We start from the raw sequence: 27,797 nt of genomic DNA on the forward strand, positions 1-27,797 counted from the left end.
CTCGGCAAGGGCTCGGTAAGGGCTCGGCACGGGCTCGGTGAGGGCTCGGTAAGGGCTCGGCACGGGCTCGGTAAGGGCTCGGCACGGGCTCGGTGAGGGCTCGGTAAGGGCTCGGCACGGGCTCGGTAAGGGCTCGGCAAGGGCTCGGTAAGGGCTCGGCCCCGCCGTCCCTCAGCCAGGGCTCGGTGAGGGCTCCGTAAGGGCTCGGCACGGACCCGGCACCACCGTCCGTGAGCCAGGGCTCGGTAAGGGCTCTGCCCCGCCGTCCCTCAGCCAGGGCTCGGTAAGGGCTCGGCACGGCCCCGGCCCTGCTGTCCCTCAGCCAGGGCTCGGTAAGGGCTCGGCCCCGCCGTTCCTCAGCCAGGGCTCGGCACCGACCCGGTCCCACCGTCCCTCAGCAAGGGCTCGGCACCCGCCTGGCCGCGCCGTTCCGTGGGACGGGCTTGGCACCGGCCTTCCCCCGTCCTCCCCCGCTCAGGTGCCGGGGCTGCGGTCACCCAGCGGTGCTGAGAACCCGGCGCGGGCCTGAGGCTGTCCCTGCCAGCCCTCGCCACTGCAGCATTGGCGGGCTGGGTTCCTGCGCTGCCAAGCGGTGATACCCGGCTGTGGTACTGGCAGTCCTGTAACCTTCAGGTAGCTCTCAACTGGCAAAATAACTACAAGCTAGAGTGGTTACGCTGTGCTGTGGTTCAATCTGCAACTCATAACTTGGAAGGCAAATTAAATCAATCACAGTAGTGCAGCTGTATCTTCCAAGAACTTGCTGAATGCATATCTTTGAGAAATGGCTTTCAACTTTTCCATGTAATTAAATCTAATAGACACCTAAAAATCGAGTAAAGGTGATCTCCATGTGGCAAAAGTAAGTCTGCTGACAACACTTCCATCACAGTGATTTTGATGGAAGACTTGGAGGTAATTCACAGACATTGCTCCCTGTTTACCCTGTGGCCTCCCTGCCACAAGCTGCCACGCCTGCCTTGAGGAACTGCTGTTACAGAAATAACTTAAATACATGAACATATAATGACAGAAATACTGATTTTTATTATTTTTTTTTTAGTTGTCTGTGTTTTGGGTTTTTAAACTAGTTTATGAGGTAAAAATACTTATATAAGACAGAAGTAAATTTTCATTTTTCAGAAGGAAAATACACATTGAGACAGTTCAGTAGCTATGCCAAAAGGCAAGAAGAAAGATGTCAAGAAGAAAGATGTCAAGAAGAAAGATGCCAAGAAAGATGGTAAGAAGGAAGCTGGTGAGAAGTCAGAAGAATCTATAGGTCCTACAGCTGAGAGTAGCTTAACAACGCAGCCAGATTTGCAGAATGAGTCAGTGAGTGAAGAAACTCAGGCAATTCCAGAGGCACCAGACAAAGAGGTAGAGGTAGAGGAACCACCAGTCCAGCCTGTTCCCCCGTTCCACGAGGAGCCTATTCTTGCTCAAGTGATTATAAAAAGGTAAACTTCTTTCAAATACAGCAGTGAAGTCAAGAACTCTCATTTAAGTATCTCTGCTGTAGCCAGTGTCATACAAACACAGATTTGACTCTTTATTTGAAGCAGAAAATCAGGTTATTCAGACCTAGTAGCAGTGACACCTTAGGAGACATACATGTGGAATTCTGCTGCCTTCTTGCATACTAGAGTGCTGCTCATGCTCTCTGTCTGCGAAAACCCTCATTGTTTTAGCTTGTTCACCTTCAATGAAGTTTTGTTAAAATATATAGATGATGAAGAAAATATATCATGTAATCTTTAGTTGCTGCTGCTGCCTTTTAGTGCTTAGGGCTGCTCATATCCCTTCAGAATATCCAAAACTGAGGAAGCAGGTGAATGGCGATGTTAACAAAATCCTTTTGTATTTCAAGAGAACTATGTGTAATTTTCATATTCCAGCATGCCTGGCTGTAAGGTAGTAAATGCTACCAATGTGATTTTTTTCCTTAATTGGTGGAATTATGGGTCTGAGGCAACACAAAAATTACATGGAATATTACAAGGAAGGTTCAAAAAAATTGGAAATTTTCTTGTAGTTCATTATTCTACACAAGATGCAACAGCTGACCTCTGTGTAGACTGTGGTAAATCAAAGGTCATTTATTATATGTGATTTAGATCTATTAGCAGTGACTTGAAATCTTCATCTTTAGTTTGTTTTCTTTGTAGCTATGAAGGTGAAGAAGTTGATGGATTCTATGAGGGTGAAGGATTTATATGTTTTGAGGGAGGAAATACATACAAGGTGAGTGTATAAATCTAAAAAAAAGATAGCAGTGGAATAAGTTCTCTCTCAAGAGCACTGAGAAGCATTGAAAGCTCTGTTAATTTCTGGCAATAAAACTCTTGATTTGAAACCAGTAGTTGGAGGGGAATTAACATGTCATTCTTTTGAAATCTTACAGTTGCTGTAGGCTTCAGCTGGGGTAAGAATAAATCTGCAAATGATGCTATTCTCTTCATTTTGAAGGGTCTATTTTCTGAAGGACGTATGGATGGACAGGGGACTTACACGTGGGCTGATGGAGTAAAGTACGAGGTAAAGCACAATTTAAGTTATAACTGAACACAGTTGCACCCAGTTAGATGTGCAAACTGAAGTAGAGAAGTTGCAGTAATTGGTACAGTACAGGTGGTGACTGCGGAGCTGTGACAGCAATTTCAATCACAAGCCTGACTTGTCCCAGGAAGCTGGGGAACAGAGTCTTAGTTTTTAATGTTGTAATTTAATCTTTCAGGGAACATTTATTAAGAATGTGCAGATGCTTGGTGGCCGTTATACCTGGAGTGATGGCAGTGTTTATGAAGGATCAATCAAAGATGGACTTAGGCATGGATATGGATTTTTTAGGAGTGGTACTCGTCCAATTTCTTACCATGGTGATTGGTGCAATGGCAAAAGACATGGAAAGGTCAGTAACAACTAAATGAGAGTGTGGGCTCGGGTGATGCCTTCAAAACTAGCAAGTGTTACTGGGCAAAGATTTTGCAAAAGTATTTTGTTCTGCATGGTCTTATGCTCTGTGGAGATTTGTTTCTCCTGGGGAGTTTTTCTGAGGTTGTGAATACAGTTAATACTGTAGACCTACTGTTGGAAGTAAAATTCTGAATGGGTCAGAAAACTGATCTGCCTCAGAGTGAGTACTGTAATTAAGATGCCAAGGTTAGCTCTCTTAAAGTATTTCCAAGAGGTTTGTAAAACATGGTAGACTTTGATGTAATGTAATAGGATTTTTCTTTTGAACACTTGGTGTTTTCTAAGGTCTTACCTAATATTAATCAAAAGAGGTTGCTTTTTAAATTTAATTGTATCCCTGCAGTTGCTTTCAGTACAGTGAATCAAAGTGACTCTTAAGTATTAGAACGTGATTACAAGTGTCATATAATTTGTATGTGGTGTTTTATTCATGTAGATGAATATTTAGGTATTTAAATTGACTAAATTCTTTGTTTCAGGGTGTAATTTATTATGATGAGGAACATACCTCCTGGTATTCAGGTGAATGGGTAAATAATGTCAGAGAAGGACAGGGATTGAGACGGTAAATATGATAACACTTGTTCTTACCCTCACATTTTTTATTTTATGTGTCTTATGTTACAGTTTCATGTGTTGTTTAAAAGGGGTACAAATGCTGTCATTTCATAGTAGTGTGTACCTTCTGCAGTGGAATAAAAAATGTACAAAGTGCTTTGTGATAACAAAGCTTTCTTTTAAGTTTATTTTTATGTGCAGTGTTTCTACTGACCATTTGCACAAAACAATAGGTAAAGACAAAATCCCAAATCAGCTGTGGTTAACCACAATTCAAGATTTAAAACCAAACACACTCAATTGATTTGAGCAGATGGAGGTGCCTTATGAGTAAATCACTTATCTATAGAGTTACATATAAACAAATATTTTTAATAGCTATGGCAAAGACTTTTTGGGAAAAGGAGCTGGTTAATATTTTTAGTGATTTCTAAATTAAAAATAGGAGGTAAACAGTGGCTACTCAAACCTCTGTATCCATGTCATAATGAGTCAATTTTCAATTTAATGCTTATATTTAGCCTTAATACATTCTAAATTTATTAGCAACGAGGTTTCACATAAACCTTTCATAAGATCAGCATAGAATTTAGTGTGAATTAACTTTTGTTGTTTTTTTGCAGCTACAGGTCTGGAAATACCTATGTAGGTCAGTGGAAGAAAAATCTACGACATGGACATGGAAAAATGACATGGCTGGCAGCTAATCAAGAGTATACAGGACAGTGGGTGTGTGGCATACAGGTATTCATTTCTTCCCCATAAACCTTTCTTTAGTTCAGCATCTGTCCACTGCTCTAGGAAAGCTAAATAGGGAGTTTTGTGCAATATCAGAGGAGCTTTGTACGATTTTTGCCAGTTGAGATAGCAGAAACATGTTCTTTATTATAAATTGATTCTCATGTTAGCAATATTAAAATTGTTAAAAGGCTTTGATTTAGTCTTATAAAATCAAAATTTAATTCCTAGTGGAAAATATAAACATTATTCAATTTAAAAAAAAAGTTAAAGAAGTGTTTGTGACTTAGCTTGAGCTATGACTTCAGCAGTAGGTATATGTAACAGTTTATTTCTGTGTCACCTGTAAAATACTAGGCCATACTGTTCCCTCTTGGAAAAGTTTTATGATGGAAGACAATTTTGTGGCATTTTCACTTCCTTCCATTTATTATTCTGTTTCAAAAAGAATGTGAGCTACTTGCTCTGTCTTTTCACTCTGCTTAAAATTGTCAAGGAGTCCAGCTTGTGTAATATCCTGGCTCTGTGGCATGGTGTTCCTCACCTGGCTGTTCAGCACTGTGGGAGAAGGATTTAGGGAGGAAGGGCGGGTGACTTTAGGAGTCCTGTGGTAGAGCTTGCTCAACTATATGTTGATGCACTGTATCCTCTGGGTGCTTCTCCCATGCACCTTTGTAGAATGTAGTTCTGTGCCTGCTTTGAAGTGCTGCAGCCATTAGCTGGGGGCTTTTATTTCAGAGAATTGCCAAAGTCTGGACCTGTTTTTTTAAACACACTGGGTTTTTTTTCAGCATGGATTTGGCACCCACACATGGTTTTTTAAGGCAATGCATATGTCTCAGTATCCTCTGCGGAGTGAATACATCGGTGATTTTGTAAAAGGGAAGCGCCATGGACGTGGCTTGTTTCTATATCCTAGTGGAGCAACGTACAATGGAGAATGGGTTTGTGATAAGAAGCATGGCAAGGTGAGGATTGACAAAACTGCAGACAACAGCAGAGCAAACTGTTCTGCTCTGTATAGAGGATCTCTAGATTTCTTTACAGCAAATTACGTTCAGTTTGCAGTGTGGATGGAATCCCCACACAAAGGGCAGAGAATCCACTGAAAGCAGTAGGATTATTTCCAAGGACACAGGTTGACTCTGTGGTTAGATGTGTTTTGTGTGTACAAAGACATACATTTCACTGTGGAGATTTTCAGTGCAATAGGTGCATCTTGAGTTTTGCAGTGGTTGGTCAGAATTTCACAGTTCCACAGCGAGCTAATGGATTTCAAGCTGTCTTTGCACAGAGAGGTTCTTACATAAAACAGCCTTTTGCAAAAACTCTGAGTGGAGTGCCACATATGCAAACTAAGGAGTGCAAACAAGTCCTTCTATATGGGGGAAAAAACTTTTCAAATATATATATAGGCAGTTCTTTATCCCAACAATGTACCTATTTAATGGGTGACAAAATGCATTATAAAAGAGGGTAGGAAAAATTATTTTGCTGTATTTTATTTCATATATTGCATTTTAGCCAAGATTCTGAAAAGGAAATTGGACTGGGAGCATTAGTGTTGCTTTTTACGATCTTTGTTTTACATTATGTTAATCTGTCTGTAGGGTGTGTTTGTCTCCCTGAATGGTCAAGTGTTTCAAGGAGAGTTCATAGACAATCATCCAGTGGAATGTCCTGCTCGTCAAGGGGCTGCTGTGGAAGCCAAACAGCAGAGAGCCACTGGCACAAGAAGGTGTTCTGGCACTGGTGAGCAAACCAAAATTTTACTTAACTTTGCTTAACAAAACAAATTTTACTCAGTTCACATTTTGTTGTTCCGTTTTCTGTAACATGAAACTGTTTGTACATACCCAAGAATCAGGCATTTCTTCAAAGAACTTAGATAAAAATGGAGGTCATGGTTTTTGCTTCCATGCTGCATTTCCTGTGAGTGACACTTGGAGTGGAGTGACACATCCACACCACATCTTGTAATGGATGGAACACTGCTGTCTGAAAGTTTCACAGCTTATGTAATATCTGCATTTCCTTTTGGTTAGAGGTTGATTTGACAAAATTGCTCTTCAGTTGTTGTGCTGTTGGTTATGAAATCTCTGCTCCTCACTATGAAGGAATCTGTTGTTCCAAGTCAGTAATATAAGAAGGAATAATACATGTTTTGGTTTTTTGTGTGTATATGTATTAAACTTTGTTTTAGTTTGTCTAACTTATTTTATTTGCATGATAGAAAAGACCATAATCATTAATGCCTTGGGAGAGACTTCTATTCTGAAATCAGATATTGAGTTGGATATCTCTTTACTGCTTGAGTTGTTGCCAGTGGAAGACAGAGAGGAAGAAGTGAAACAAGTAAGAGTCTACCGTTTAATACTTGCAGTTTTCCCTTGTATTGTGTTTCATATTATTTTATTTCTAGTTTATTTGTGTTAAAGTAACTCTTTCCATTATTAAATTATTAAACAATTATTCAAAAATCTGAAGGCCATGAAAACAGAAAAGCAAAAAGAATTAATAGGCAGTATTGCCTCTTCTGAGCTTCCACTAAAAAAGGCCAATTAAAAATAGGTTAACATGTCTGGAAAGGCATTGAGCAACCAGCTTTAGGTACTCTGAGGTTTGTCTGCTTTCAGAGAATAATTTATTTTTATCAGTCACCAAAACCCATGTATTAAAACTACTTTTGAGTAATGCTTTTGTGAACACTTAGCCTGGGATATGCTCTTCTAAGTTGCAAGGTCAAATAATTATCTGCCCTGTTACAGGATCAGTACAAACTGATCTCTGCTTGCTTTGAGATGATGCTGAAAACATGTCCTGCTTTATTTAGGTAGAATTGGCTGTGTTGATGCATATTTCAAAACTGAAAAAAGCCTACCACTTCTACAGTGTCTTAGGCTATGGTCATTCTCCTGACAACAATTACACCCTGACTAAGCTGCAGTTTTGGAGGTTTCTGAAGGACTGTGAGTTTCATTTCTCCTCCGTAACTCTCGCTGAAATGGATCGGCTGTTGAGAGGTTTGTATTCCTCCTGATCCGGGTCTAGAATGAAAGAATTTTACTAGTAAGCTGTGGAGAGTTGGAGTGGCAAGGTCTCCTGGCAGCTCAGCTCTGGGAGTTAAGTGGCCCTGAGTCAGTACCTCTGTGCCTGTGAGTTGTCAGAGGATGAATTTACACATCTCTGGGCACTTCTGGTCCTTAGGTGAGAAAATACGAAATCGAAATACAACATAAAAAACTGCACTGAAGAGCCATCTGTTCAAAATACATATTCACCCCTGGTCTTGCCATTACTATTACAGTTTTAAGAGGGAGAGAAGTAGGAGAAACAAATCTTTTTTTGTTTTTTTTCAGTGTTCTTGACTTTGGTTTGCACGTAGTATGGGTTTTTTTCATTCATAGAGCCAGTTAATCAATCAATTCCCTTTAGACTTGCAGTGTCCTTAGTATATGAAGGGTTTAACTCCAGCTTTGAATCCCCTTCTATTTCTATATATGCTGAGTGGGTGCATTTCTAGAAAGAGAATTGTCCAAGATCCAGCTATAGGTGGACAGTTCCCCCTTGACCTTTATTTGGAAGTGCTGTATTGTCTGGTCAGAGTCTTCCAGGAGTGTTGTTACACTGTGATAGGTGGAGATGGAGAGGATAAGAAGGGCTGACAAGTCAATATGCCTATAAGCATTTTAATGTACATGAGAACAGTAGAGATTTGGTTTTTTTAATTTTTTAGGTGATAAACCATTTGAGAGTATACATTGTCCACATGAGGTATTGGTGTTCAGAACATTTTTATCCTACCTTGTTCACCTGGCATTTCATATCTATCATGAAGAGTACAAGTAAGTTTCATCTTTTAGTGAAATTTATTTCAGTGTAATCAGCTTGAGCCTTCCTAGATAAGAGTATTTTTGTTTCAACTCTAGAGACGAAGTTCCTCATCTCTGTAAGTGTTTCTTAAAAATGATGTCCAGGAATGTTCTGCCCTCTGCCTGTTGTGTCCAAGGTAAGCAATGCTGTTTTTTCTGTGCAGAATTCATTAATTAGTGCCACATGCATTACAGTTTTATTGTAACTGTTATTTTTTCCCCAATTCATTTTGAAAGGTCTCTTATTTTCTGGTGAACAATTCACATCTTTTGCCATGAGCTACATTGACAAATGCTGGGAAATATACAACAATTTTTGTAGACCGCATTCCAGGCCTCCATTTGAACCCACAGTGAAGATGAGGCAATTCCTCTGGATGTTGGCTGTAATAATCTAATTTTTTTTTGTTCTGTGTGATTAGATGTGCTTTCTTTGTTAATTTGTATGAGCCTTTTAAAATAGTCCCTGTGGCTTCTGCACAGTTGAAAAGTAGGAGTGAGGTTATTTGTGCAAGCTGTTCAAGGAACAGTAAAGGAACAGTTGTTCTACTGTTATTTACTATTATTTATGCACTTTTTCAGGATTGAATTCTAATTTTGTACTTTATAATTTCATATGATCAAATCCTAGACAAATGTGTTTAAAGAATAGAAATATTTTTTTTCCTGGTCCCCACTGTGTCTCCCTCTGCCCCCTGTATAAAATGTACATAGGAACATGTCCTATTGTTAGAACTCAGACTGACAGCTATTGAAGTAACACAGTAAACCATTTCAATAATGTATTTACTACAAGAAGAACATGAGGTTGTTTACTACAATTCAGTAATTTGGGGACAGATCAAGATTACTATGAAGGTCCCACTGATATGCCTGGGGTTTGGGTACTGTCACTTTATCCAAGCAATTTTTCATGAAGAAAAATCAGATGGAAAAACTGTAATTTTTTAATATTTTTGTTTATGAGCTTTCACAAGTTCTTTTGTAACACTGCTTTTGCAGTCCAGGGAAAATTCCCATAGGCTTCAGTAGGACTAGAATTTCACTCTGTTGTTAATTACGTATGTGGAAGTATCATTTGAAACCACTAGAAATTTTGGCACAGGCTTGAAAGGGAGGTAGATGAGGTCCATGTGGGGAATGCCTTAAGTGCTGTTAACATGTAACATTTATTCTTACCCAGGATTTTAAACTTCTCAGTGAACAATTAACTGCTTCAAGAGTTGTGGGAATATTTGTCAAAGTTGGTGCTTCCCTACCTCATATCACTGGTGTCAACCTGGATCTGGAGGTGTGTATGGAAAAAACCCATAGTTCATTGCTACAGGAACAACTAAAATTGCTTTTAAAAACAAAAATCAGTGCAGTGTTTTAGCTCAATATGACTTATATAAAGTGTAACACATCATATCCCCTCCTGAATGTTTTAAGCTTTGGCTCTTTCCAGTTTTTCTTCAGAAGAAGGGATGTTTGACTAGATAAATGAGGCCAGAGAGACTTCACTAGCACTTCTGAGTTCTTTGCTTGCTCAGGTACCTAGGCCTGTTAATGAAGAGATTTTGTAAAAATGAACTAATTTACCACTGCATTTGTTTTACTCTAGATGGTTTTTCTGGAATTTTTTGAAGCTCTTCTTGAATGTGCATTGGTGTATGTTACTGAGGATATGATCCTGGAGAAAGCAGCTCAAGATGATCAGAAAAGAAGTAGTGTTGAAATCAAGGAGTTCTCCAGGAAAACTTCAGCTGTGTCTCTCACAGAATGTTCTCTGCCCCAGGTAAAGTTGATGCAGACCTGTTGAGTGTTACTATGTGTCCACTTAGAGGGCAAAGTCAGGTCCTGCAAATGTTCTGTTTCCTGTCCGTGGAAACCAATTTCTTCTTTTCCATAAAAAAATCATTGGATTGGGTCCTTCTGCTTTTTCTCTTTGTTGGTACCTTTAATTGTAACATCAGCATAGACAATTTTAGCACATTTGCACATTTTCCTAGATAACTATATATACACAGAGTACTTCTGAAGGGGAACTGAGAGATTGGTTGGCTGGTGAAAGATCTGGCTCTCCTGCATTAAGCTGAATGTCTGAAATTGTCCTGTAAAAATGGCATTCTGTTGTATGTAGCAAGCCTTGCTGTTTGCCAGCAGTTAAGCTGTCCTCTTTTTCTTTTTGCTAAACTTCTGAATAAGAATTTTATAGGTTGTAAGATGCTGCCTGTGACACTGGTGCAATTTGGGTAAACAGAGTAGTTGAAGGCATGAATTAGAATTGTTATTGTTTGGAATTATGCACAAGATGAAAGTATTTTTGTTAATTCAAAGAGTATTCACAAACACATAATTTCACAGCCTCTGTAGGCCAGTAGTGCCACTGTACACCACCACTTCCCATTCTTTGGCCAGTTGTTCCCACCCTATGGACCCATTCCATTGCATCACTGCAAGCAGTGACACAGTTGTACACTGAAGTGGTCCAGTTAAAATAGTAAAGAAACAAAAAGAAAAACCCTAATTTAAATGTATTGAGGGTAAAATTCTTGCATTACATTTCATTAGTGCACCTACAGCAGGAGTATAATTGGTACAGACATAAGTGATGACATTTCTGAGGCAGCTGAGCTGTATGCTCAGGAGCAGATGAACAATAGATGAACAATATGTAGAGCAACATGTAAGAACAGAGGAACAGGTCAAAGAACAGGAGCTTTCATTCTCTGTAGTGCTGTCTTTCCCTGGCTCTGAAATAGGATAATCCTACTTGCCTGGCTGGTATCAAAGGTAAAATGTTGCCTGGTAGTACTTGAAAAGGTGAAACACCCCTGCAGTTTAAATGTTTTGAGATAGGCATTATTGCAGGATGCATTTGGTTGGCAGAATGCTTTGTAGATGGGAATTTGCATGACTCAAAGGGACTTGGGATTTCACTTTGTAATTTGAACACAAGCCCAGACATTTAGTAACTGAATTTAAAACTTCTTGCCAGCCACCGAGACCTTGTGAAGGCACACAGCTTGCTTGTCTACCTTCTCTACTGGGTGAGTACTGTATAAAGTGGCTACAAAACTACAAAGTGGCTAGAGGAGATTCACTTTTTCTGCAACTTTCAAAACAATTAAACAGGAGCTGATCATGGAAACAGCTGATAAATTGCAGTTACAGAGGGCAGCTCCATTCAGTTTGGCAATTATGGCAAGGTTTATGTTTAGCTTTCCATACCTGCTGTACACAGATAGCTGGGCAAGTTGAAATCTCTGAATCTTCTGTGCTTTTTAATTAGAAGCTATCACTTTTTCCTTAAAAATAACTTTAAAGGCTTTTTAAACCTTAATTCTTCCTGTTCTGTCCCACTCATTTGGGCATGGAAACAGGAGATTGAACTCTGCATTGTGCCTTCATTAGAAACAAACTTTTCGTCATTTCTTAAGTATTTTAACCACAGGTCTGGCTGTCAGGTCAGATGACAATCTATATTTGTTTGTGCTGAAGATCAAACTTGGTATTTCACGCACAGAATTAAAGGCTGAGTAATTTTAATTTTCTTTATTTGCAATATCAGAAACTCTTCCCTCATTTCCCACAACTCCTGGAGAAAGCAAATATGATGTGTCATTGCCCAATGAGGATGTAAAAGAAGAACAGGATTCCTGTCCAGAAAAGGAATTCTCAGGTAAAACAGTCCTACTGTTTTAGAACTTAACACACACACACAAATCTCTTGTAGCTCTTGAATTGTGAAGTTTTAATTGTATATGCAGATTTCAGCTTGTCACAAGAGGGCAGTAAATGAGCATTAATTCTGGAGAAAGATTTGTAAAAAACTTTAAGTATTTTTAAAAATAAGAAAATAAAACTTCATGATTAAATGAGACATTTAAAGACCAACTTACATAGTTTCCTCAAATTTAAAATGCTACATTTTATTTGTAAGGCATCTATAAGCTGTAATTTGTTTTTACTCTATTGAAGCTCAAGCTGCAAGCCTGTCTGTGGAGTGTCCTGGACAATAAAATGTATTACTGCTATGTCCTGCTTCTTTTACTTAATATAAGAATTATTATTAGTGGTGGTGCCACCACTAGCTGGGATAAGAGGCCTTATGTTAGGACAGGCCAACATTCATGCAGAAGAGATATCAGTAAGAGCACTTTGGTATGTTGAGGGTCCTAGATTTTTGTACCATCTTCCTTCCAGCTGATTAGCAGATCTCATCTGGGTTGGTTTTTGTGTTTGTTAAATGTTTTCTGCTGATACTGAACTCAAATCCAAGGACAAAGGTAGACAAGGATCTCTGTAGTCATCAGCTCTTTTGCTGAAATCTGATGGCTGAAAAGTTACCCATCTGAAAAACTTCGTTCAGGGCTCATCACCTGGGCCTGGCCTGTTTCCTGGCCTGTTTCCTGACATGACAAGGGACACTGGCACACACCTCTGTCCTTTCAGGTGGTCATGTTTGTTCCTCCCTTCCCCTGTGCACAGGAGTCACAGATACTGAACTGTCATCAGGTTACTGCAGAAGACCCTTATTACAGGATTAAAGGGAAGAGTTCATTGTCTTTTTGTGCCATTTCAAGGGCCAAGTCACTGAAGCCTCACAAAAGGGCCACCCACTTTCAGTTCAAAGTGTCTCACACCTTTCATCTTCTGTACCATGCAGAAGTCAGACCTTCCCCTTGCAGAGTATCAGAGCTGAAATATTGTAGTCCAAACCACATTTGAAACTGAAGTGCCCTGCTAAATAAACATGTTTAATTTGCATGTTGCAGATGAAGCAAAAGAAGACAAAGATGAACAAGACGAGCTATTGAGTCTGTGGAGGTGTCAGATGCAAACCTTTTTCACAACTAAGTTCTTCCCTGCTTTTGAGCATGAAATAGTGCTGAGGGAAAAAATAAAAGAAGTAAAAAAGGAGGATGCTGAATTAGCTGGGCTGAGAAAGATCCAAGCTGAGGAGCTGGCAAGGTGAGTGTTGAGTTTTGTCTGGCAGTACTGTTATCAAAAATGAGAAGTGTGCTTAAGAAAGTATAGCATACTGTACTGGAAAAGAAACTCACCCAGGTATAATTAGTAACATACAGATTGTAACTCACGTGCTTTTTGTTACTGGCTGGAGTAACAAAGACAGGCTGCTTTCAGGTTACAAACTTTTAACTCTGGTATTTCCTGACACTTGGGTCCTGCTCTGTGGAAAGGCAGTTAAGACATATTTGGACTTGATGAGGTAATTAGAGACTTTCTGCTTCTCTACGCTGTGACACTTCATACTACTTATACTATGACTAGAGCTGTAGTTGCTTAGCCAGTATAAATCTGTCTCCCTCCTCTAGCAGTACCTCAAATTCAAATTTTGTTCACGCAGACTTATTGCTGAAAAAGAAGAAGAGGCAAAAAGGCGAGAAGCAGCTGCAGCAGAAAAGGCACTTGCAGAGTTAGAGAGTGTCAAAACGCTGAAAGGAAAGCCCAGGAGAGGAGCCTGGTCAAAGAAAGATACGTCCAAGAGAGGACCCTCTCCCAAGAGAAGTCTCTTGGCAAATAAAGAGGCCCCCAAGACAGAACCTTCATCATAAAGAGGCTCACAAGGCAGCACAGCCTGAGGAGGAAGAGGCAGCACCCACAGGTACCAAGCACCTGCTGACAAAATGTAAAATAAATAAATAAATCCTCTGCTGGCAACTACTGAAGCTTCCAGAAAGTACTCTCCAAATAAGGAAAAAACCCCCAAACCAAAACAACCCCAGAAGACCCTCACTTGTAGGAAGCATGGTTCAGCCATATGCACAAGAATTGCTGGTTTCAGAGGGAAGAGTCTTTTACACCAGGGTCTTGGGCAAGTGGTTAACTAGCAGGAAGTCACGTGACGCAAATGAACACAGATGCTCCTAAAGTGTAACAATTATTAGTTTTATTTTTCAGCAAAATATTCACATAACCTATCAGAATGGAATGGTACAGATGAATTCAGACTGGTTTTTAATTAGTTTGCACATAAACATTTTTAAAATTTAAAAATTTTATGGTCAGTTTACAGATTTTAGTAGAAATTTTGATTCTTACAAAGCAAGTATTGCTTTACTATTGTCATTATTCCAGTCAATAATATGACTAATAACTTCTCATGTTGAACAAGTGCCTGACATTGACATCTTCAATAAATCAGCCCTTTGCAGATCAATCCAAGAAGAAAATATTATTAAACTGTGTTGCACAAAGTTTCTTCACTTCTTCTGTTTAAAAAAAGAAAAAAAGATACATCAGTATGGTATTTTACAGAAACCTCCTCAAGAAAAACCCTGGGGATTGTCATGGAGAATATAATTAAATTCAAACAGAAAAAGCCCTAAGAGTTTCTAATGTAGAAATACACTTAATGTTGCTGTCTTCAGTAGGAGAAAGGCAAGTCTGACATCTTCCACTGCCTGAAAGCTGTGTTGTGTCTAAGTGGCTTAAGTGCAAATGATGGGCCTCTCACCAGACACTGCAACAGCAGCAGACTTGGCTTAACATAAGGAAGTATATTATAACCCCCTTTTCAGAGAAGGGAGGAATTAGGGTATTCTGTTACAGTAAATCAAGTCTGCAAAACGTTCACTTTGTGTTATTTGGTAGACAACACTTTCTAAGTTTATCAGGCACAGAAACACTCATTTACTGCTTCTGTATGCTAGGTTTGATGCTGAAACACAGTTATAGAAAGATTTCCAAGTTATGCAACTCATTCCTGATTTTAAAATGTAGGTTGCTAGGCTTTGGTCCTGGAAAAGGACCAAATTCTTTCCCATTGTCTAAGCGAGGACAGTGCCTCCTGTTAAAACAGAGCCTTAGAATTCCTGCAAGTAAGAGTCAAACAGATTTTTAGAGAAATAGCAATGTAAAAGCTTATTGCATCTTAATGGTAATTCTCACTCTCAGTCATAGTAAATCATTCTCAAAACCACATTAGAAACAAGGTAGCGATGGATGAGGAGCACTGACAGGACAGCCACAATGTGTAAGTAACTACGCCCGGATCTGACAGATAAAAAGTCAGATGTAAATATATTCATCTCTCACCTGTAATACACTTTTTAAATTACTCCTAAACTAAGCTCACACTGCTGTCCTCTATTATTTGAAGGAGGAAGGATGACTGATTAATAATTAAGAATGCCTGCTGAATATTTATGCTGTCCTTTCACAGCTGGTAGTAGGCAGACCAAAACCTTAGGCAAACTCACCTGCTCTATCAAAGATCAGTCCCTCTCTAGATTTCTCATGAGATGGTTTTATTACTTCTCTAGGGACACACATTTTAGGAGTAACTGTGTTTAAAGGTAATAAGAAACAAACCTTACCATTAACTTCAATCAGATTTACATTTTTTTGATTCAAAATAACATACAGTTCTCGCTGGTCAGACTTTTTCCCAACTACCCAGTAATCACTCATCGCCTTCACAATAATTTCCTCGTCTTCATCAACTCTGAAAGAAGTTTTAAAAAGTAAAGAAGGTGGCAGCAAGTTCATCTTCAACAACTTTATCTGTAATCATTAGGAACAGCTCAATGTCAGAAATGTTGTGCAGTGTCAAAGAAAACATCAGTTCTAACTTGGCCAACATTCAGTCCAGCACGAAGGCTTCATAAATGGCTGCTTAGGACATCCCCAAATCAGTAATTTTTTCATTAGCCAAACACTCCAGTGCTCTGAAGAAAACTCCTCCATTCTGGCAAGAACACACTTCACAGAATGAGGATTTGCCACACAGTGACCAAATACGGAAAGCTGGAGATGGGTTGGTGATCCTAAGCTTTCACTGAACTGTTAAACCTGGACCTAAACTATGCTCAACAACACATATATTCTATAAAGCTGTCACTAACCCAGTACTTCCATAACATGATGACACATGCTTTTGTCCTTTACAGAAAAGTTAAAACCTTGTCCTTAAGCAGAGTGGGAAAATTGCTTGTTGCTAATTAGAGCATCAGGCATCCCAATCATTCAGCATTGTCATGATCTTCATTAACTTTTGTAGTTACAGAGGGTCTCTCCCACTTTGCAGCGTGATACCCATTGACAAGAAGCCACTTATCTTCTCTATCAGCAGGACTGCAGTAACTGCAAGGTTTGCATTTCATCCATTGTCTCACCCGGAGAGGCCACCAGCTGTGTCGGGGCAGGTATGACACAGGCAGAAGCAGGTGTCCCTGTCCTTTATACTGCTTTCCCAGATTAGACAGACTCTGGTGCTTCCCATCCCATTTGTTAGGACTACTCTGAAGCCTCCAATAGATGAAGTATTTTCTTGGATAGAGGCCCTGGCCCTCTTTTAAGTTATTTTTTTAAAAGGACAGTAGAAGGTTTTTTTTAAGATGGACTATTTCTAGACCAACACAAAATACCAAACATGAACAGACAGCCATCAACAAAGACTGGAAAGCTCCACTCCTTTGAAAAACAACTAAATCTGCTTGACAGTAGGAGTTACAGACTACTTAATAGGTAAGCATTACCTGGAGAAGTCACTGTTGATGTCACCAAGAATCTTCATGAGGTCAGGGTGAACAGATGCAAGTGATACGCTGGGTGTTTTCCTCATGTGAATGGTACTTTTCTCTGCCAAGTTCATGTGATTGAAATAGATGAACTTAAATTGAGGTTCCTTCTCAGCCCTAGGAAGATTTAAAAAGAAAAAAAAAATTGTGTTTTGTGAATACCAACATGTTCTATAAGCACAGGCCTCCCAGAGATTGGGTAGTGAGCCAGTGCAAAGCTAACTTAGCCTGGAGTTATGTTCACACTGAAGGGACTTGTGGGATCGAACTTCATTTTAACACACTTTAAAAAAAAACAAAAGACAACCAAGCCTGCAGAACCAGCCAGTGTTTCCCTTTCTGCCACTCAGGCTGCCAGGAAACACTCACAGGGGAGTCTGAAGGCCTTGTTCCACTTCACAGTAGTAATTCATTTGCATTTTTCTAATGAACTGGTTTTTTCTCTGGCCCCATTTTGTTCCTGCTGCTCTCCTCTATGCCAGTCCAAGCTGCTTTGAATGGATCCTGGCTCTTTGAGCAATAAGTCATCTTCTATTCATGTATTTGTTATTTGTTACAACCATCATTTGTGTGGGCCAAGCAAGAGACTATTTTCAAACTCCTGCCTTGGCGGTCTTCCTCCATTTCCTCTTTTATGAAGTTAATATAAAAACCTAGAGCTGTAATTTTTTGTAGAAGTCACAACAAATTCAGACTGACCAAAAACTGGCTGCAGAATTGGTACTTGAGGCAATGCATTATTTAGAACCAGGAGATACTGTGATGACACCACTCACCTTAACAAACAACCAGATACCCCTGCTCTCTGTCACCCACATGCATTAGTGTCAAGGAACTGTATCATGTTTTCAGGACACCATGGCATTAAACTTTTAAAGAGTTAAAGCTGCCAAAGCCAGTCCCAGATGACATTTAAAAACCCCAAGTTTAATGATTTAGTAGATTGGCACAATTTCAAGCACATCCTATTCCATCCTGTGCGATTTTGCTGATTTGGGATGGTACCACTAAGTTCACTCACACACCCATCTTTGGTTGAATTCCTCTTATGTTGCCATATGTGGTGCTGTTCTTGCTTCCCCAGCTAATAAATCTATCAAAAAATAGATGCAATTTTATTGCAAGACAGCTGTAGTTCTAAGTGAAGTATGAAGCATTAAAATCCTTTTTCTTTTGACTGTTTTTTGTCCCTCAAGTAATTACCTTAGTCCTGCAAAACAGAAAACAAAAAAGACCTTTTTTTCCTCACCAACTATACATGGCAACATTTCAAGAAGCAGTAACTCTGGAAAAGTCCTCAGCTGTAAAGCTTCCACTGTAACCAAACTAAAATTCCTAAAATTAAATTTACTCACTAAAATTCCCATTTCAGCCAGACAATAAACATTTGTTCCTAAATTAGTAACATCTATTGTTACTTCAGAGAGACCCAAATATGCAACAATATGCACTTCATAAACTCTTAAAGATACAGAAAAGTAGACAAGCATTGTTTTAAGTATACCATTAATGCTTTCAAAATTTGGGCTCATGTTACCATTATTTAAGCAGTTCATTAAACCTAACTTTTCACCAACTAATGAGGGAATGCAACAGGCAAAGAAGTGTAGTACAAACCCTGATATTCTCTTGTTGATGTTGTATTGTTCACATATGTCTGATGCCAACACTGTGAGCTGAGGCCCAACAATGCTGTCCAGTTTTCTGCAAAACTCCAGTGTGGGTGGAATTGAAGCTGTGTCAGGCAGAGAAAAGGGAGAGGTGAGATTCTCTTCCCACAGCTGAAGGTACAGTTTCTGTAGTTGTTTTCTTTAAACATCAGTGAGAGTCCAAGAACAAATTTCTCCCATAATTAAAACCTCAGGGGTGATTTTAAAAGTGGCTACGTGAAGCAGTGTTTAGAAATTCTATTGTGTAAAATGAGTTACTTATACCACTGGAACAAAGATGAAAGACTGATAAAAGCACTCATGAAAAAGAGACTCAAGTAACAAATTAATGTGAGTATTTTTCAAGAGTAAAACAAGCTGCATGTCAAAGTATTTTGCATATAAAATCTTGGCAAATAATTGATGCTAATAGGTACTTACCATCAATCATAAAGCAGACAGCTGCACTCATGGCCTGGAACAAAACAAAAGCAAAAAAACCATTTACAGCAGATTACTTCAGCTAACTCAAATAAATGACAATACTTCAGTGAGGTCACACACAGGTGAGAAGAAATTTAAAAATCTTTTTTAAAAGTAACACTTCAACAGGATAATCTTTTTGCAGTCTTGTAAAACAAAGGTTAGCTATGATTTTAAAATTCAGCCTAGTTAACAGTTTTAGGGGAAATACACAACTTGCAAAAATGCACTTACACAAAGATGTCTGCAAGAGACTCCCATTTAATGTAAAAAAATTTTTTTGTTTGTTTTATTGATTAATCCTATCTAAAACCAGGCATGAAATCACTTACAGCAACTGAAGGCTGGTATTTTGTTTTAATAAAACAATTGTTTGCTTTGGACAGGATACAGGAGAGGTGAAAAGAGAATTCAGGGTTTAAAGCTTGTTCCTAGAAATGCCAGTTTTCTGTCTCTTTGCTTTAACCTGGCCTTATTCGTGCACCTGTCTATACAATTCCTAAGTACTTCACATCATTGTCACCTTCATTGCATAGAGATTCCTAATTCTGTGGAGTAATTGCAGAGGAAACTGTACTACCTTATAAACAATTAAGTGAAGCTCTTCGTAAGTGTCATCAGTGTTAACAAATATTTTGGGGAAACGGCATTTTGTCTCTGGATCATTGAGATTTAAAGGTCCAGTAAGAAACCTAGAAAATAATTCAACAGGTGAGAGGTGATGAATTCTTGTATTTCAGTTTCTTGAATTTTACAGATGTTCTCCAAACCTGCAATTCTCATGATTAAGGATGTCCAAACCCATAATTACTCAAAATAATGTTGTCTGCTTGTTTAAGTACAGAATTCCTCATTGACATGCTGACTACAGAGGAATATCAAACAGATAAATCCTAGATCAAATCTACACCTTTGTCTGGAGTGCTTGACCAAAAAGAAATTATTAGAACAATTCCCAAATTTATCATACAATGCATTAAGAACAATGGGAAGAAAAATAAATATGCAGGAATGTTAATGAAGCATTTTCTCTTTTTTCCAGAGGTCAAGTTTTACACTGCACCAACTACTGTGCAACCCTCTGGAATGAACTGTGTGTGGAATATGTACTCAAAATACACACACTCCTCCCAAATGGTTTGCCCTGGGGGGAAGAAGCAGTGACAGTAAAGCAGGACCTACCTTCCGTAGTGTTGTAGATTTCCTGGCATTTCAGCACGTATGGGAGAATCTCTTCCCGCTAACTGAGGGGAAAAAGAACACACAGGAGAAACCAGCTTAGAGGCAGAGAGAAGAGAGAGATTCCTCTTTGGTATTTTAGCCTTTAGTACCAGGTAAACAGGAAGAAAAAACCAAAACCACCCAACCACCTTCCCCACCAAAACCCCCCAGCCCAACTACCTCAGGCTCCATGTGCCTTGGAAACAGAGATGTCGTGAGATATTTGTACAAAATTCTCATGTCATCTTGCTCCAGTCCACTCCTAGAACATTGTGGGGAAAAAGAAGCAAATTATGTCTGTGCTGCAGTTCGGACCACACATTTTCCTCTAACTAGCTCAGACCAATGCCTTTCTTACTGAATGGTAGCCTGACTCATATTTTCTCATTTTCATCCAACTCTGTCACTAATTTAAAAGCTTCTCTATTGTGACACTTACTCATAGGATTAGAAATTGAAGACACACAAAAGATTTACTGAAGTACCTACCAGATAAGCTGGTCATTGTAGAGAAATGCAGTGTACTTGACTATGTTCAGGCTTTCTTCCATCCTATTAATAAATGACTGAATTTTCAAGTAAGTCATTTTATCCAGTGGAAAGAAGCTGATTCCACAAAACACATCCAGCAGATCACAAGACTGTAAGTGCAGTGTCTGCAAGTACTGAGAGAATGACAGTTGGCTTTTAGAATTCAGAAAACTGCCAAGGTGTAGATTTAAATGACAAATTTGAGTCTAATCCCCAATAATCTGGACTAACAATCAAAGAAAAAAAATCCTTCCAGCACTGCTTGCCTGACACACTCCTTCATGTGGGGACAGACTTTTTACAAAGGTTTGTAGTGACAGGACAAGAGTTTCAGACTGAAGGAGGCTCAGTTTAGATTAGATATAAGAAAGAAGCTTTTTACAATGAGGGTGGTCACACACTGGCACAGCTTTCCCAGAAAGGTGGTGAATGCCCCATCCCTGGAAACATTCACAGCCAGGTTGGACAAAGCTCTGAGTAATCTGATCTAGCTGAAGATGCCTCTGCTCATAGCAGGGGGTTGGCCTAGATGACCTTTAAGGGTACCTTTCAACCCAAACTATTCTGTGATTCCATGTATGAGTGCATGAATGTGATTCCAAGTGTCACTTTGCTTTTATTTAATCATTATGACAACAGCTTTTAAGGAAAGTTCAAGATCTTTTGAGACTATAAGAAAGCAAAGCCTATCTTACTAATATTTAGTTTCAGATTCAACTGTAGAAATAGGAACAGATAATTAGCTTTCAATGTGCAATGGAATAAATAATTTCTATTATTCACTTTCTTGATAGACTGTAACCTTTACCAAGAGATTTCAAATGCACTGTCAAGTGGTCTGTTGAAAGATGCTTTATCCAATGGCTCCCTCTACAGTCACTTCACATTACCAAATGCCCACAAGTAATACAGACCAACAGGGTGACAGATCTCTGCCACAGCTTATGTCTCTCTGTTTTAGCGATAAAAATCTATTTACTTCCTTTTTTGCCAAGGTCTATTTTTAATTTAGTCTGGACAGAAACACACACCAGCTCATCACGGTACTCCTTGTGCCAGTGGTGTTTATTCTGGAGTCTGCCACAAGTCTTAAAAAGAAACAAGCAAGACCCTCCCCAAATCCACAAGCAAAGCCTGTGCTTTAGTTTACACTGTCACAACACTGTGCTATTCTAAAAATCTGTTAAAAGAACAAAATTTTAAACACCTTTTTGCAGTGTCTATGCTCCATCATTATCAGATATTCACATCTCTACCACAAAAGCACAAACTGCTGACCGCAGTCCTGTTTCCTTCCATGCAAACAAGAAAAATGGGGGCAGGCAGGCACTTTTAAAGTGTGATGAAACTTTTCATGCAGGAACTCAAAATTCTGCCAGATGTGACTATTCAATCAGTTACTTTATGTGAAAAATAGGTTTTTCTTTACATCCTTTCACTAAAATATCAGCTTTGAAACGACATTCTGAACACCAGTTATGATGTATGCAGTATTTCCTGAAGCCTTCTCAGGATTGGCTACTAATTCCACTTGGGGGGTGGAGGAGGGGGAGAAGTTAAAAATTTCAACTATTCTCTATTTCACAGCACTACAGGACTTTAAGCCTGTGCATGCAGCTTGTGGAATCTCCACCCATGGATGTTTTCAAGTCTCAACACCCAAAGCTCTGGGCAGGAGAGTTTAACTTCAGTGTTACCCTGCTTTGAGTAGGAGGCTGAACTGGATGACCTCCCCACATTCCTTCTAACCTCAATGATTCTTTAGCAGTCACTCAAATAGATCTGCACAAACTGTTATCACAGTAACCAATTCAAACATTAAAGCAGAAGTTTGAAAGAAAGAACACAATTCCATCAGAAAAAAGATCCAACAGTTAAGTTGTTCCATCAAGCCATAACCATGCTTGTGGTTCAATTCCACTTAAAGAACCTTCTCCATCAGAAAAAGCAGAAAGTATTTGACAAAATGAGTAATCACATACTTTGTGTTGACTCTACATCTTTTCCACTGCCTGTGTGTTATAGTCACACTGCTGCCACTTTTTTTTTGCATTTTATTTCCAGTGCAGAATCACACTGTATGTGCCTGAAAAATAAGGTCTTACCCGATGGAAGAACTTCTCTAGTCTCTCCTTTAGAACTTTCACACCCCCATCTTCCATGGCTTTCAGGAATGTACCATTGAAAAGCTAACAGTTTAAAGAAAAAAAAAAATCAGTGAGTTGGGTAATCATTTACAGTAATTTCTTATAACTTGGCTATGAATATAGATTACAACACAGCTCCCATTCCTTAACACACTCCACATCAATCCAAATGTATCCCTTCTTTAGTGAAAAAACATTTAGATTTGCAGAGTCCAGGTACATATGGCAGCAGAGGCAGAATACTTATGTGACACTGAAGTATTTCATGCTCTTGTTTTGTAAAAGGCCTTGAGCCTCCCGTGTTAATCCTACCTTGTACATGCTGTAGCACTGCTGGAGGACTGAACTATAAACCTTGTCCTGCAGGAAAGAGAGCAGCATTATCAGTAGGAGCTGTGAATTACAAGTATTTTGGCTGAGCTACACATAACATATTTTCAAAGAGTCAGCTAAGACACAAATTGGATAAATCAATCTTTGAAAATTTAAATGGCATTTTCAGTCAGCATCTAGAAATGTCTCTTACTTATAAAGTATGATTTCAACAAAGGGAGTCCCTTCCCCCCTCACATTTAGTACCAAAACCACTTTAAGAACTCATGCCAAGGATTCCAGTTACAAACAGTCCTCTTCCCTGAGGCCAGTGGTCAGTAACAATGAACCTCTTTCTGGCAGCTCTCTCTTCATCCAAATCAAAGGCTGAAGAACATGGGACACTACAGCTGATTTTATGGGGCTGAGATTTTAACCCAGACGAAAAAAGACTATTTTATCTGGCAAAATAGAGTCCCTGTGACACCAATCCTTTTCTTAGGACACAGAGAGGACCAAAAGTAATGCACACTGTAATGAAAAGGGGCAGGATAACCAACCAACTTTTTAACTATTATCCCACCCTGCCAAATACCCTTCTGGTATACAATTGAACAGACCTAATGATACTGCAGCTTGGACAAGAAATCCCATCATAGTTATGAGCTTTTTTGGTTTTTCAGATTATTAGTAAATATTACTAGCAGTCTCAAGAAAGTAGTAACATGTATACTTGCACCTAATAAAAATACATAGATTTAAGAACTTTATTAAACAAACATCCTCAGAAATATTCAGCCACTCCAAGCTAAAAGTCTCACAGCTGTATATTTCACCAGTGTTTATGGAATGATCTTGAACTGTTCTCTGGATAATTCTCTTTCTTGTGCTCTTCTTTAAACTTTTTACTGAAAAGTACTTTGCCCTTTTTCCATTTATGGAGATAGATATAGATATATATAAAATTAATCTGACAGCAGTTCAAGAAGAATCAAACTAAGATATTTCTAGAAGTACTCTTAAAATACAACACAACTCATTAAAAAAAAAGGAAAGTTCATTATTACCAGCAATTCTTCTTCCTGATATTCATAGACTGGCTTTCCATCTTTGTGTTTTTCTATTATGGGATTCCGTACAACCTAGGAAGTGGAACAGGCTGGTATTAGACAATGCAGAATGCATTGAGAACATTGCAGGATGGTGTTTTAGGAATATGCATATCACATGCATAAGTACCATGACCATCCAGAAGTTTTCTTCAGGTTCATGGAAAAACTGTCTATTCTTCTGTGTATGTAGGGATTTTGCAGGTTTTGTTGGGCTAAAGGTCCTGGAAAGAAAAAATATATGTAGATATAGATATTCATACACACTCACAACGAGAAGACATACAACTGAGATACTGAAAATACAGTGCTTGTACCAAAACAGTGAGCCATGCAATCAGACTTCCTACCTCGTGAACTGCACTATAGCTTCACATAGCCCCACATTTCTAATTTTTTCATTCTTTTCTACTTCATTTGGGTGATAGAAGAGAATCTTCTTTTCTTCCTAAAATTCAAAAAAAAAGAATCCAAGCAAATGCATTTTAACAGAATCAAAGAATATTGAGTTCATGGTTTGCTTGTTTTTTAATCCCTTAATTACGTAGGCAGAATTTTATTTTGTACTAAAATAGGCTTCTGTAATAACAGATAAAAGGCATATTAAGCACACTTAAGCAGTCAATCATCCCATGATATGTCAAAGTACTTCATAAATTGAAGGCTATTGAAATCACGGGCCCCAGTCATTTCTCAGCCTGTTCAAAGCAAGGCGAGCTTCAAAGCCAGCTCAAAGCATGGCAAGCTTCAAAGGCAGCTCAGATTGCTCCAGGCCTTGTCCAGTCATGTGTTCGATACCTCCAGAGATGGAAATTCCCCAACTTTCCAGCCCTGCTCTGGTGTTAGATCTCTTCACTGTGAAGAATTTTTTTTTTCTATCTCATCAGAATTTCCCTTCATCCATCCTCATTCTTCACTTCAAGAACCCAACTTCATCATGTGCCGCCATCCTTTAGGCAGGTGAGACTGCCCTCTGCCCCCTTTCCACATTGTCTCTCCTCCAGGCTGCACAAATACAGGTTATCAAAGGCTCCTCTGGTACGCCACAGACTGCACCCCCCTGACTGACTTAGGGGCTCTCCACCAGGCTATTTCAGTTTGCCAGGATTTTTCCTACTCTGGGAATCCCTGGAGGAGCACAGCACCCACCAGCAACCTCCCATGTGCTGGACAGAGGGGAGGCTTGGCTGGACCTGCTGAGCCACCCTCTCTCCCACACCCACAAGCGCTCGCTGCTGATTCACGTACGACCTGTTGTTGTTCACAGACTCCCTGGTCCTGTTTTGCAGACCTGCTCCCGGCCAGTCCTCCCTGACCTGCCACGCTGAGCCAGATTATTCCACCCCACACACGGGACTTCGCTGAGCTCCACGAGGTTTCTGCCGGCCCAGTCGGCCTCAGCTCGCTGAGGGTCCCTTCGAACAGGACCTCATCCTCCAGAGGAACAACAGCTGCCCCCGCTCTGGAGTCACCCAGGAGCGTGCTGAGGACACGCTCAGCCTCCTCATCCTGTCATTGCCAAGCAGGTAAGTACACTGCTCTGTTCAAAAACTACTGAAGCCCAGGATTATCACATGAACCACGCAATATGCTGTTACCTAAAGCTAGTGACTAGAGCTTCTTAACTTCCCTTACTAAGAGACACAATGGCGAATAAACACTAGCAGTAAATTGAATGTAACTAAGCTAAACAGTAACCTTTCTACCATATTGTATCTACGTCGAGAAAGTTATTTTTAGAGAAAGTTAAAGCATCAGTAAAACAGTTGCTGACTGTCCAGCTCCTCATCTACAACATACGCCCTGCTGCTGACAACACCTCCGGTTACGGTTTCTGTTCGGTCTGCAGCAGTGAAAGACCCCAGTAGGGAGGGCAGGCGTCCCCGGCCCCGCGGGTACCCGAATGCCGGGTGCGGGTGCGGCAGCCGCGGGCCGGGAGAAGCCGCAGCTGCGACCGCCTTTGTCCGGGGCCGCTCCGCAGGGACAGCGCCGAGCCCGCACCCACTGCGGCCCGGCCTCGGGCACGGAGGGACCGCCGCGCCTTCCCCGCATCCCCGGGCGCGACATCCTCCCGGTACCTCTCCCTCTTTGGGCCCCAGCTTGGGGTTGTAGATGAAGAAACTGAGGAGGGTCGGAGCGAGCTGCTTTTCCTGGCCGGCCGCCCCCGCCGCCGCCGCCGCCATCCTGAGCCTGGGGCCGGCAGCCTCCAGACACCATCGGGGATCGGCCCGAGGCCGCCGCGGCACCGGCCCCGCCGCGCTTCCAGCGGCCCCGGCCCGGCCGCGGTTCCGCCTCCGCGCCCCGGAAGCGCAGCAGCGGCCGGGAAGCACTCCCGGCCCAGGCGCCTCGCAGCGCCCCCAACGACGGGCGCGGGAACGGCGGGCGGGGGAGCCTTGCCGGGCGCCCGGGGGCCTCCCCGCGTCCCCTCAGCCAGAGGCCGTGCCCGGCGTCCCCTCAGCCACAGGCGTGCCCGGCGTTCCCTCAGCCAGAGGCCGTGCCCGGCGTTCCCTCAGCCAGAGGCGTGCCCGGCGTTCCCCCAGCCAGAGGTCGTGGCCGGCGTTCCCTCAGCCAGAGGCCGTGCCCGGCGTTCCCTCAGCCACAGGCGTGCCCGGCGTTCCCTCAGCCACAGGCGTGCCCGGTGTTCCCCCAGCCAGAGGCCGTGCCCGGTGTTCCCCCAGCCAGAGGCCGTGGCCGGCGTTCCCTCAGCCAGAGGCCGTGCCCGGCGTCCCCTCAGCCAGAGGCGTGCCCGGCGTTCCCTCAGCCAGAGGCCGTGCCCGGCGTTCCCTCAGCCACAGGCGTGCCCGGCGTTCCCTCAGCCAGAGGCGTGCCCGGTGTTCCCCCAGCCAGAGGCCGTGCCCGGTGTTCCCTCAGCCAGAGGCCGTGCCCGGCGTTCCCTCAGCCAGAGGCCGTGCCCGGTGTTCCCCCAGCCAGAGGCCGTGCCCGGTGTTCCCTCAGCCAGAGGCCGTGCCCGGTGTTCCCCCAGCCAGAGGCCGTGCCCGGCCAGCCCCGCCCGGCAGTCCCTCGCAGGCGGGGAGCTCCGGGCGGTGGGCCGGGGTGTGGCGCGGTGCCCGGGCCATTGGACCCCTGTTCGAAGCGCAAAAGTACGAGCGTTTCACTCCCCTCTGGATCGTTCAGAGCTGCCTGTCAGCTGGAAAAAGTAGAAACGCGTTATTTTTGGAGGTAGAATCCGAGATTTGAAAGATGAGATGAAGTTTGAGTATGTTGAAGGAATTGGCATGCAGCATCACTTAGTGCAGGTAATCCTTTCACCATACATAGATATATTATGTCTATTCTGATTATTTTTCCATTTTCTGCCTGGCACATTTAAGATAGTGGCATTAAACTAATAAAAAAAGCTTTTCTATTACTTTTCAATTCCCATTTTAATAAAATTCAGTGTGAGCTAAAATAGAAGTAAAAATGGCTACACGGTAAGAGATGTATCACTTTTCTTCTCCATAGGAGTGTGAAGTTTAGGCATCTGAATAAACTAAGGTTACGTAATTGCTTAAATAAACACTTGGGTAAGGTATAAAAGATATCATTGAATATCTCATCCCACCAAGTAATTTAGAAGAATGTACTGGCAAACTCTGTTAAAGTTGTGCCAAATTAAATATGAAAAAAAGCAGTATTTCTTGAGTTTTTCAAATTTTTTTTCCCTTTTGTT

The 27,797-nt window shown here is 41.0% G+C and overlaps 2 protein-coding genes across 4 annotated transcripts; one reads left to right on the plus strand and one right to left on the minus strand.

Moving 5' to 3' along the window:
* Window positions 1-116: 116 nt before the first annotated feature.
* LOC125334245 (radial spoke head 10 homolog B-like) lies at window positions 117-18,408 on the plus strand. 3 transcript variants are annotated; one of them, XM_048320914.1, is made up of 20 exons: window positions 141-185; window positions 1,144-1,460; window positions 2,169-2,244; window positions 2,470-2,538; window positions 2,738-2,911; window positions 3,456-3,541; window positions 4,158-4,278; window positions 5,064-5,240; window positions 5,883-6,024; window positions 6,506-6,627; window positions 7,106-7,295; window positions 8,009-8,117; window positions 8,202-8,281; window positions 8,382-8,530; window positions 9,328-9,435; window positions 9,748-9,921; window positions 11,125-11,176; window positions 11,698-11,808; window positions 12,905-13,100; window positions 13,498-18,408. In XM_048320914.1, the coding sequence occupies exons 2-20, from the start codon at window positions 1,177-1,179 to the stop codon at window positions 13,703-13,705; spliced, it is 2,628 nt and encodes an 875-aa protein (XP_048176871.1). In that variant the 5' UTR covers window positions 141-185; window positions 1,144-1,176; the 3' UTR covers window positions 13,706-18,408. The 3 variants fall into 3 exon arrangements, with proteins under 3 accessions (XP_048176870.1, XP_048176872.1, XP_048176871.1); XM_048320913.1 differs by having other exon boundaries at window positions 117-1,460; XM_048320915.1 differs by having other exon boundaries at window positions 117-1,460; window positions 4,164-4,278.
* Window positions 14,019-26,399, minus strand: CCZ1 (CCZ1 homolog, vacuolar protein trafficking and biogenesis associated). The gene is made up of 15 exons (XM_048320916.1): window positions 26,203-26,399; window positions 24,475-24,572; window positions 24,255-24,348; window positions 24,083-24,157; window positions 23,016-23,063; window positions 22,662-22,745; window positions 20,515-20,690; window positions 20,206-20,287; window positions 19,987-20,048; window positions 19,385-19,496; window positions 18,763-18,796; window positions 18,290-18,407; window positions 16,631-16,789; window positions 15,470-15,597; window positions 14,019-14,362 (listed from the first exon to the last, which is right to left on the minus strand). Exons 1-15 carry the CDS (start codon window positions 26,305-26,307, stop codon window positions 14,307-14,309), a joined length of 1,431 nt encoding a protein of 476 aa, XP_048176873.1. The 5' UTR covers window positions 26,308-26,399; the 3' UTR covers window positions 14,019-14,306.
* Between the last annotated feature and the right edge of the window lie 1,398 nt (window positions 26,400-27,797).

This window comes from Corvus hawaiiensis, chromosome 16 (genome assembly GCF_020740725.1).
Source record: "Corvus hawaiiensis isolate bCorHaw1 chromosome 16, bCorHaw1.pri.cur, whole genome shotgun sequence".
Classification (NCBI taxonomy): Eukaryota; Metazoa; Chordata; class Aves; order Passeriformes; family Corvidae; genus Corvus; species Corvus hawaiiensis.

Coding starts and splice junctions, on each gene's coding strand:
- CCZ1 (XM_048320916.1), bottom strand. CDS start 26,307: ATGGCGGCGGCGGCGGCGGGGGCGGCCGGCCAGGAAAAGCAGCTCGCT. Junction 24,573..26,202: donor TGGGGCCCAAAGAGGGAGAG/GTACCGGGAGGA, acceptor TTTGAATTTTAG/GAAGAAAAGAAGATTCTCTT. Junction 24,158..24,254: donor AAAACTTCTGGATGGTCATG/GTACTTATGCAT, acceptor TCCACTTCCTAG/GTTGTACGGAATCCCATAAT.
- LOC125334245 (XM_048320913.1), top strand. CDS start 1,177: ATGCCAAAAGGCAAGAAGAAAGATGTCAAGAAGAAAGATGTCAAGAAG. Junction 2,245..2,469: donor AGGGAGGAAATACATACAAG/GTGAGTGTATAA, acceptor TTCATTTTGAAG/GGTCTATTTTCTGAAGGACG. Junction 7,296..8,008: donor AATGGATCGGCTGTTGAGAG/GTTTGTATTCCT, acceptor TTAATTTTTTAG/GTGATAAACCATTTGAGAGT.